Here is a 10,224-nt window from a genome sequence, read left to right as displayed (position 1 = left end):
CTTTCCTTTCCTTTCCTTTCCTTTCCTTTCCTTTCCTTTCCTTTCCTTCCCTTTCCTTTCCTTTCCTCCTTTCTTTTTTCTTCTCTCACCTCTCTGTACCACTCTTGCCCAATATCCCGGTCTTACCCAGAATCACTGGACTTGCTCTTTCAGTTCCTTTACCCCCATCTATATTTAGCTTCTCTTCTCTCTGGCCTGATTATCCTTTTTGTCCCACTTTCATTGCAATCCTTTCCTTTTGATTCCCATCGTTATACAATTTGGTTCGAAACCTTTTTCCTCCAAACCTCCCATCTCTCCTCTAAAATTTCAAGTCTTTGACTCTTTTAGTTTCCCTTCACTAATTTGTCTCCAATTCTCCTACCTTCCCTTGATACTGACCTCAGTTCAATTCTGATCCCTCTCCTCCATAACCCACCCTTATCTCTTTTTACCCTCCCTCAGCTTCTGGGCTTTCCTAAGCTTGGGTAACCTTGATGATACGGTTGAAATCCTGCTTGTCCACCCGCAAAAAATGACAGTTGTCTTCACGAAGAATGATGGTGGCTGCCCGGGGTGAGTCATTCACCAAAGCTAGCTGTCCAAAGTCGTCTCCCTCATGCAAGGTTGTCACCAGTCCCTATCAATAAGATTCACCAGATAATCATTTTTTTCTCTGCTCATTCATATCCGAGCCTTACCTAAATATATCAGAAAATGAGCTAAAAGCCTTGAGCCAAACCCATGCATTGCCCACAGAGAAAAGGGGCACCAGAGAGGGCAATGAATTCCTAACAGGTAGAAGGGAGAGTGAGAGAGTGAGAGATGAAAAGCAAAAGAAGAACACACCTTGCCATGGGTCACCACATTAACAGATCCCTTCCAGATAATGTACCAAGATGTCCCCTTATCTCCTTGGCTGAACACTGAGAAAAGTAAAGATTAGATAGAAACTGCCCCAACTCCATCACCACTGACCACCTGCTCTGCTGTCTTTTTGGACTATAAATCCACAGCCCAGGCTCCATAAGCTCTAGGTTCCCACTACTCTGCTTTGTCCCCTGCCCTGCCCCACCACCAGACTTAGCCCCTACTCACACACAGTGCCAGCTTTGCTGCTTGGCTCAAACAACAACACAGCAGCCAACTCCCTCTTTACCTGTAGGAAGGGATATAAGGTGACAGTCAGTAGGAAGTCAAGAAAGGGAAGACTAATTCATGGGACCAAATGGGGTCAGGAGGCTATTCATGGATCTTGTGGCAAGCAGCAGAGCCTAGAATGGGAAGATTGGAGAGACAGAGGCAACGGAGGGATGAAAGTACTTAGCACAGCAGATACAGGTCTGAAGGGGCCCCTCTAGGAAAGTTTATTAGAATTATGCTCCAAAAGTTACTGAATTGAATACCCTTTAACCGTAATACTACAAATAGATCAAAGAAAGATGAAAAGATCCCAGAGGTACAAAAATATTTATACCAGTTCTTTTTATGGTGGCAAAGAACTGGAAACTAAGGTAGCACCTATCATTTGGGGAATGGCTGAACAAATTATAGTATATACATGTTATGGAATATTATTGTGCCATAAAGATGAAAGGGATAGTTTCAGAAAAATCTGGCAAGATTTTTCTGAGCAGATACAGAGTGAAGTGAGCAGAGCCAGAAGAATAATTTAGTCTATAACAATAACAGTGTTAACGAATAATGGTAAAGACTTGAGAACTCTGGTCAATGCAATGATCAAACATGATTCCAGAGACCCATAATGACAGAGATCATTCCATTGTCTGACAGAGAAGTTATAGACTAAATATGCAGAAGGAGACATTTTTTGGACAAGACTGACTTGGGAATTGGTTTTGCTCAACTGCACATCCATTATAAAAATTTTGTTTTTCTTCTTAATTTTCGAGCGGGAGGCAGAGAAAACGAATGTTTAATAATTGCAGAAAAAGAATTGACAACAAAAACAACAAAGAAAGTCAATGCTGGAAACAGGTGAGGCCAAAGTGACGTTTGAGATAATAACTGACCGAGTTAGACAGATGGGCCACAGCCTTGATATGGAGCAGCTCCTCAAAGATTAGGTCGAGCTCCTCCTCGGTGCGCTGCCCAGGGCTACAGGCACAGGGAAACAATATGGAGGAAAAGGTTTCATATCTAATGTTAAACCTAGACGGGCCCCCTAGGTCATTTCTTTCACCTCCTTCATTTTACAGATCCAGACACTTAAGACCCAGAAAGAAGAGGTATAAAACTACTAAGTGGTAGAATAAGGACTAGAGTCCAGGTATCCAAACTCCCAGTTTGGTGTTCTTCTTCACTCTACTATAGGTGAGGGACAATGAGGGAGGGGTATCATAGAGTCCCAGAGTTACAAGGGACCCTGGTTTTACATCCTAGGGAGAGGGTGGGACCTGAATAAATGGCTTGTGACTCACGGCTTACGTAGAGCCACAGTGAGCAGAGCATCAGGCCCTCGCTGAGACAGCAGGGTCACAGCCTCAACCAGCTCCTCCATCTCTTGAATGCTGTCCAGGTCTGGCTCTGGCCCAGGGAATCGATAGAAATGAGCATCTCTGTCATGGAAAGCCCATTCGTGTTTCACTGTTGGGGCAGGAACCAAACACAGAAGAGAGAGGAACAAGGAAAAGGGAGGATTTAATCAGTTTTAGGAATGGTGTGCCCACTTCCCTACCATTGGCCAAAATCCACCACAGCCTGTCTAATATCTATTTGTATGATAAATCTAATGCTCATCCAGTTTCCCTAACACCTTTTGGGAAAACCCACTATACAAACTACCCTTGCTCACCGTGGCAGAGGGCTCCCTCATTCAGGAGAACTTGACAGATACCCAAAGCTTGACTTCTGGATTGGACTCCAAGCCCCAAGGCCAAAACTCCATCAACTAGCTCTTTCCCGGAGCAGCATTGCCTGGGAAACGGGAAACACAACCGTTTGATAGTATTGGGGCAACGAAAAGAATCCTGGGGCAATGGAAGACTTGTCTCTAGAAGGTATCCCACACCTCTCCCATTCCTTATCGAGTTCTACCAGGAGAGGCAGGACTGGCTCTCAGACTTTGCTTTTCCTATCCTCGTAGAGCAGAGAAGAGGAGGGAAACCCGGGGCAGGGCGAAGGGGAGGCTGTCCACCCACCGGTACAATCTGAGGTGGTATTTCCGATCTCGCACCAGGGTGGGGCAAGTAGCCAGAAGATGCCTGTGAAGCAGCTTTCCAGCCCGGAGAACCTGCTCTGAAGTAGCCTGGGGTGTGATTGGAGAGAGAGGAGACTCACAGTTAAGGAACACTTTGATCCCCCACCTCCTCCTCCAGGAGTCCTTGCCTTGACTTTGTTTATACGTCCAGTAGGTACCTGTTCCAGGCTCACATTAAAGTCCAGGGTCTCTTTGCTATTGGTAAGTGGTGTCTGTAGAGGAAGAAGAACAGGGAGATCCAGGCTGTCAGTGCGGGGGCCCCGACACCGGACCCTTCAGAGCCAATTCTTTTCCGTTACTCCCATTCCCAGTCTCTCAGACCCAAGCTTAAGGCAGTTCAATCAGACAAGCATGGCCCTGGGAAGAGATCACAAACTGAAAAACAATTCTTGCCCTCAAGGAACTTACATTTTCCTGAGAGAACACAATTACCTTATTTCTCTACTCAATCAGCCCAGCTTCTTTCCCCCTTCTAGAGCTTCAGAATTACTTCTAGGAAAGTAATCATTACTGTTCAAAAGTTCCCCAGACTTACAACAAAGGTTATCAGCCATCTTCAGTCTAAGTAAGACAGAAGAGTAGTACAGGCTAGGCAATTGGAATTAAGTGACCTGTCCAGAATCACCCAGCTAGGATATGTCTGAGGCGAAATTTGAACTCAGGACCTCCTGACTCCAGGCCTACTTAGCTGCCCTTTCCCCCTCAGATTTTAAAAAAATGCATATTTGACCATATTACCTTCTCCCATCCTATTCGATACCTCCAGTGAGTGACCTCTATTACCTCAGGGATCATATAGAACATCCTTTGTTTTGCTTTTAAAGTACTTCATAACCCATCCCTCTCTAATCTTCCAGGCTTCATACAGCTCGTTCCCTTCCACATACTCTAATCTGGTGACACTGACTATTTTCACTCTCCTGGTCCTTTTTTCTCCCTCGACATCCTTGTAGGGGGAATTTTCTCCCTCGACATCCTTGCCTCCTGGCTTCTTTCTTTTAGGGCTCAGTGAATAGACCACATTCCGCAAGAAGCATTTCTCCAGCCTGCTCAATCTTATCTCCTTCCCTTTTTTTTTTTTTTAAACCCTTACCTTCTGTCTTGGAGTCAATACTGTGTATTGGCTCCAAGGCAGAAGAGTGGGGTAAGGTAGGCAATGGGGGTCAAGTGACTTGCCCAGGGTCACACAGCTAGGAAGTATCTGAGGCCAGATTTGAACCTAGGACCTCCGTCTCTAGGCCTGGCTCTCAATCCACTGAGCTACCCAGCTGCCCCCTCCTTCCCTGTTTTTGCTTATTTACAACTAATCCTATCTATGTTTCACTTGTACATAGTTTACTTGTCTCCCCCCACTAGATTGTGAGCTTCCGAAGGACAGGGATTGTGTTGGGTTTTTCTTTGAATCCCCAGGACAGTGCCTGGCGCATAGTGTGTACTTAATAAATGCTAGTTGAGGGGCAGCTAAGTAGGCTATGGGCCAGAATGCCAGAACTGTATTCAGGAGGGCTTGTGTTCAAATCTGGACTCAGATACTTCCTAGCTATGTGACCTAGGGCAAGCCACTCAACCGTAATCGCCTGATTCGTGCTGCTTTGCTGTTTTAGAATTGACACCAAGACGGAAGGTATGGGTTTTACAAAACAAATAAATGAAATAAATGCTACTTGATGAATAAGATATCAAGTTTACAACTAGGAAGGGACCTTAGAGGACATGAAATCAAAATGCCTCATTTTTTGGATGAGGAAACAGCCTACAGGAATTTGGATGAGGTCATGGGCAGCAAGCAGCAGAACCAGGAAGAGAACTCAGGCTCTCTGAGTCTCCATCCTTCCACATTCTTTCCACTGAGCCACTTGGTCTTCCCAGTACATAAGATGGCCAGGGTATATATAATGAGAAAGAGCAACTCACCAGTTGCCCCAACTCTCTCCCTTTCTCCTTCTCTGTCCTCCGCTCACTCATGATTACTCTGAGTTGACATTCGTTACGGTTAAGAACAGAATCTGAAGGGAGGTGGGGGTGAGACTATGGGAATTATTGTGGGAAGGCAGAGAAAGAATAAGAAAATGGAAGGCCCAGAGAAGCAAGGGCAGCAGAAAGACCAGAGAATTGGGAGGCTGAGGGTAATGTGAGGGCCAGGGGCTCAGTTATTGTGTTGTGTGTCTGGGAGTCCCGAGACCTAGCCGTGTGATCTTGGGAAGTCATTTCACTCTCTGAACCTCAATACCTTCAACTATAAAATGAAGAGGTTGGATTAGATGACCTTTAAGATCCTTCCTGGCACAAATATTCTATAAACTTTGCAAGAGAATGAGGTCTCTTTATCACCCTGGGAAATAATAGGCCTGGTGGAGATTGTCATTTGGCCACAGTGGTGTTCTTGGCTTTTAGGGTCTCATTGGTTGTCTGAGGCTCACTGATTTGAGAGGGCCTAAGAGTGATGGAATGCCAGCAATGAGTCCCTCAAAAACTTCATGTTGCAGGTATGAGTTACTGCCTGGGTGATGGAACTAAAACTATGCTAGAGACTGAGTCCTGAGGAATTAATTACAGGAAATGAAGAGGAGGGGCTGAAGGGAGGGAGGAAGAAGAGGAACCCTCCCCCTCCTCCATCTCTTAGGACAAACAGTGCTTGAGTTGTTGACTCAAAGTTCCTAATGAACATGTTTTCATTTCAAAAGGCCCAGAAGGCCAGAAGAACTACAATCTCTGCCCCATTGCCCCTGTGAACTCCAGACCTTTTCTCTTCTCTCCCTTCCACATATTCTTTTCTCTGGTGTTGTTCTGACCCAGGAGCACATATCACAGACTACAGGATCAGTTAATATGACCCGTCTAGTCACAATACCACAGTGGTAGAGCTTTATTCAAACCCTTTCTTGGCCTATCCTGTTAGCTGGGGTTGAAATAAATTGGGTCATCCCGCTATGGGGTGGGATGTAGCTACCAGAGGATTACATTACCCTTGAGGAAGGGGATTCCCATCCTTTTTCTGAATAAAAACTTTTTTTTTTTCATCTCACAGAATTCCGCAGACTTGTTTAGTGGTCTAAGTTCAGACACTACCTACCTGGCTATGGCAACACTGCAAACTATCTCCTACCCCCAACTTCCCAGGTGGCCCAGGCTCACAGATTAGGAACCACTGGCTTACTCTTCTAGTCTAGATGATCCTTAGGGGGTGTTTAATGAGTGCCAGACCCAAATGCTAGGAGACACTCATGTCAGAAATGGAATGGGATGAAAACGAGAGCCAGACGTTCCACATTGAGTGGACGTTTGTCCACTAAAATTCCAGCAATCATGAGTTGGCAATGGGCAAAAGGGCTGGCGCATGCTGGCATCTGTACTATTGCTCGTTTCCCATGTGATGCCGTCAGAGCACAGGATGCAGGGGTAAGCACTGAGCCAAGTAATCTTGTCCCGACCCGTCAGACCTGTTCCCTATAGCTCCTGGCAAGGGTTCTCTGTCAGGACTGCCCATGGTACTGGGGGGGGGGGGTAGGGGAGTCCTCTATGCAGAAGAACTGCCCAAAGATTTGGGGGGCAGGTCCATTCTGGAGTTTGGGATAAAGGCCGCCTCCCTATAGCTCTTGTGGTACAGAGTGTTAGAGGTGGAATCCTGCCTCTGCCACTTACTGACCGGACTGCCGCTGCTGAGCAAGTCACTTAAACTCTCACAGACTCAGTTTCCATACCTGGACAATGGAGACAATACTACCTGCAGGGTTTACCTCACAGGGTTAATGGGAGGGTCCAATGAGATAATATCAGCAGAGCACTTTGCTAACCTTAAAGCCCTAGATAAATGCCAGCTATCATTGGAAAGCTGCCACTGTTAACTCCGGCGTTCCAAATTCCCTGGGGCTAGTAGAGCCCAGGAGATGTCCCCAGTCAGTTTTCCAAGCAACAAAATTTCCAGGAAATACCCTTTAATTGCCTTTCTAGTATCTCCTATCCCTGACAGGCCAGGATGTTCCTTCTGATATCTAACCCAGAATCTCTCCTATTGTAATCTAATTCTATCCTGTTCTAGAAAGAAGCAGAAACAGCTCTTTGCTTCTTTGGCTTCTGAGAGAGACAGCTGATTTGATTGTTCCCCCGGTACTCACTTTCCAAGGTCTCCAGATCCCCATAGTCCTCCTCATTTATGCAACTACCTTCTGGCTAATCTCTTCCTGGACTAGATGGGTCTTTCATACTCTGAACACTGGAGGGAGAAGCAATAGGAGCAGCTACATCTATACACAATGGCTACCTCTTAAGATCAGACACAATGGGGTAGATCCTCCCAGAACATTCCCCTGGAGATAGCAGAGAGGTAAGGCCAGAGGTGGGATTGGGCCTCTGTCCCTTCTCCACTCAGCCCCAGGAAGCTAAAATTTCTGGTTATCCAGCACCTTGGGGGAAAGGCCATATTTCCATGTCATTAGTACTATTTACATTCTAATAGGTTCCTTTCAACAACCCCCATGCAAACACGGACACAGACAGACAGACAGACAGACAGACAGACAGACACAGACAGACAGACAGACACACACACCCCTTTCAACTTCCTTGGGTACTCTTTGCCCTTAGATTTTGAAGGCACTAGTAAGCATGGAAAAACCTGGCTGCCTCCCCACAGGTCTGGGGTCCCATGAGAAATACCTTGTGACCTCATTGTCCTAGCTCTTGCCTCACCCCCACCTTCCCTCACAGGGTTGGGGAGGGGACAGGAAGCACACATGTAATTATAGCCCTGGGAGGGCCAAAGGGAAGGAGGGAGGGTTCCAGCCCACTGGCTCTAGACAGCAGCTACAGTGGCTGACCAGGGAAGTGGGGGTGGGGAGAAGTGCCATTAAAAGCCTAGGAGGAATGAGGCGCCTTAACCTCCTCCAGTGTCCCAGCAAAGCCAAATTAAAAAATCTAGGGGTCCCTAATATTAGGAGAAGAGCCACCAACTGGGTCAAGGGGTGGGACATAGTAGATCCTCAAGTCCTTACTCATGATGAGCCTTAGACTCTTGAGAGGCAGGTGATACAGTGGAAAAAAAGCAATGGGCCTCTAGAGTCAGAAGATTCAGATTCAAATCCAACCTCTGCAACTCTAATGGCCTTGGGCAACTCCATCCCTCTGGATTTCAATTTTCTCATTTGTCAGATGAGGGGACTGGACTAGAAAACGTCTAACTCTATAATCCTATGATCCCTTCTCTCATACCTGACAAGGGATGTAGTTAGAGTTTATCCTCAGTGGAATACGAAAATGGTTAAGAAGTAATAGATTTTGGCTGCCCAGGGTTTAACTTAATACTATATCTAGTCAGCAAGATGCCAGGAAAATGTCTATTCCTCTAAGAGATACCCTGGGATTGGAGGCCAACTATTTTTTTTTTCTCTGAAATGAGTAACCTCTGATCCTCACAGACTCAAAACTTTGTACCATTCTCATCACCTTACTCTATCACCCCATTTATTCTCTCCCATTTATTTTCTTCCTTCTTCCTCTGTGTAACCCCCATCCCCATTTAATAACCTTTCTTCTCACTGTCTTTGTCTCTCTTTTCAAGTCTGGTTTTTTTTTTTTTTTTTTTTTAATTTCTGGCCCTAAGGTGATTTTGATCATTGGGAGTGACAGGTTGGAGAGGGCATTCCAGCTACCCTTGCTCAGTTTCCCTTTTCCTCACCCAGAATTATTCCTTTTAACTCCTTTCTCCTTACTGGTCCCAAATGCCAATATGGCCTTATCACTTTAGCAGTGTTTCTTGGACTCCCTTTGCCTGAGTCTCCCCATACAGTCATTCAACAAAGAATGAACCAAGTCCAGTTGCTCAGATCATTAGACAGAAAAATGAGAATTGCATCAAGATAATCAAAAGGCTAAATCTAACCCGGTGACCTGGTCCCCATATTTCACAGTCATACCACCCAGACACTACAAAGTCCCTCTCAAAACAGTGCTGTCCTGGTCTCACTAACCCTCCCCGCAACCTGGTACTCTAACCCCTAATCTTCCCCTCACCAGGTCCTCTAACCTGCTCGGCAGCCTCCCCTTTTCCCCATCAGCATCCTCCCCACTCCATCTCCTCATCCCTAAGCAGAGGTAGTACTCACCCAACGAAGCCCCTGGATCCTGCTGGGGGATGTCTTGTGCTCTAGTTGCAGCTGGTAGGAACAACTCCGGGGCCTATGGATCTTCCTCAGCACCATATTGAACAATGTCCCCTCTGGCACAACATCTGGGAGCCCTCCTGTGGGTAGTCCTGCCAAAGCTGGGCGCTCTTCACCTGCTAGCCCCACCTGCCATCGGCCCTCACCTGGCCAACCCACCTGTGACCCGGGGAGCAAGGAGAACAGAGATGGGGGTGGGAGGGGAGAGGGAAATCAGGCGAACGAGGCAGACCCTGGTGGTTTGGCTTAAGGGCCGAATCCCCTTCTTTGGAGACCTCTTAGATCTCTGTGGGAGAGAAGCCTGCAGTTCTGTAAGAAGGTGGGAGGAGAGACAAAAAGACCTCCTGTAGAACCTGCTAGCTTGAGGTGTCTAGGTGTCTCCTACTGGGCTCGCTTGGAAAATGCTTCTTTCCCCTCCGGCCCTCTCTAGACTCCCCCCGGGGAAGAATTCCCTGGCTAATCTAAAGGCTGCCAACCTCTGACAACCCCTCGGAGAAGCTCGGAACTTCCTTACCATCCTCATTCCCCTCTAGATGCCCGGAAAAGTAGCTTCAGTCAGCCTCCCTCTTTGGTTTCTAAGCAGAACACTCCCCCGCCCAATTCCCTCACCTCTCACCCACCTTCATGTCCCTACGCAGAGACACCCCCACCCCTGTTTCTGCAGCCTCCTTGCAAAAGGCTGGGGGGTGCCGCCAACCCCCTTTGCAAGTGGGAGTCAATGCGGTGCCAAGAGGAAAGTTTCAGGAGGGCAGGTCCCGGGTCCGCGGAACAGGACTAGTTTCCAGTGGCCTGAAACAGGGTCTCAGGGAGGGAGGTGGGGAGAGAAGGGTCCTGAGGCGTCGGGGGAGCCCTCCAGTGACACGCAGC

The 10,224-nt window shown here is 47.1% G+C and overlaps 1 protein-coding gene across 5 annotated transcripts in view; it reads right to left on the bottom strand.

Moving 5' to 3' along the window:
• Positions 1 to 9,567, bottom strand: part of RAPGEF3 (Rap guanine nucleotide exchange factor 3) — a 34,154-nt gene extending 24,587 nt beyond the window's left edge. For 3 of the 5 annotated variants that reach the window (XM_044678336.1, XM_044678333.1, XM_044678335.1), the window contains exons 1-9: positions 9,301 to 9,483; positions 3,358 to 3,411; positions 3,141 to 3,247; positions 2,795 to 2,916; positions 2,421 to 2,586; positions 2,013 to 2,097; positions 1,078 to 1,138; positions 829 to 905; positions 473 to 619 (exon numbers count right to left, since the gene is read on the bottom strand). In XM_044678336.1, the coding sequence (XP_044534271.1) occupies positions 473 to 619; positions 829 to 905; positions 1,078 to 1,138; positions 2,013 to 2,097; positions 2,421 to 2,586; positions 2,795 to 2,916; positions 3,141 to 3,247; positions 3,358 to 3,411; positions 9,301 to 9,396 (915 nt within the window). In that variant the 5' untranslated portion in view covers positions 9,397 to 9,483. Of the gene's footprint in view, positions 1 to 472; positions 620 to 828; positions 906 to 1,077; positions 1,139 to 2,012; positions 2,098 to 2,420; positions 2,587 to 2,794; positions 2,917 to 3,140; positions 3,248 to 3,357; positions 3,412 to 9,300 lie in introns of all 5 variants that reach the window. The other 2 variants (XM_044678337.1, XM_044678338.1) reach the window with 1 other exon arrangement.
• Between the last annotated feature and the right edge of the window lie 657 nt (positions 9,568 to 10,224).

The sequence above is a fragment of the Gracilinanus agilis genome, chromosome 5 (genome assembly GCF_016433145.1).
Source record: "Gracilinanus agilis isolate LMUSP501 chromosome 5, AgileGrace, whole genome shotgun sequence".
In the NCBI taxonomy this organism is placed as follows: domain Eukaryota; kingdom Metazoa; phylum Chordata; class Mammalia; order Didelphimorphia; family Didelphidae; genus Gracilinanus; species Gracilinanus agilis.
This window is presented reverse-complemented; position numbering and strand designations above follow the sequence as displayed.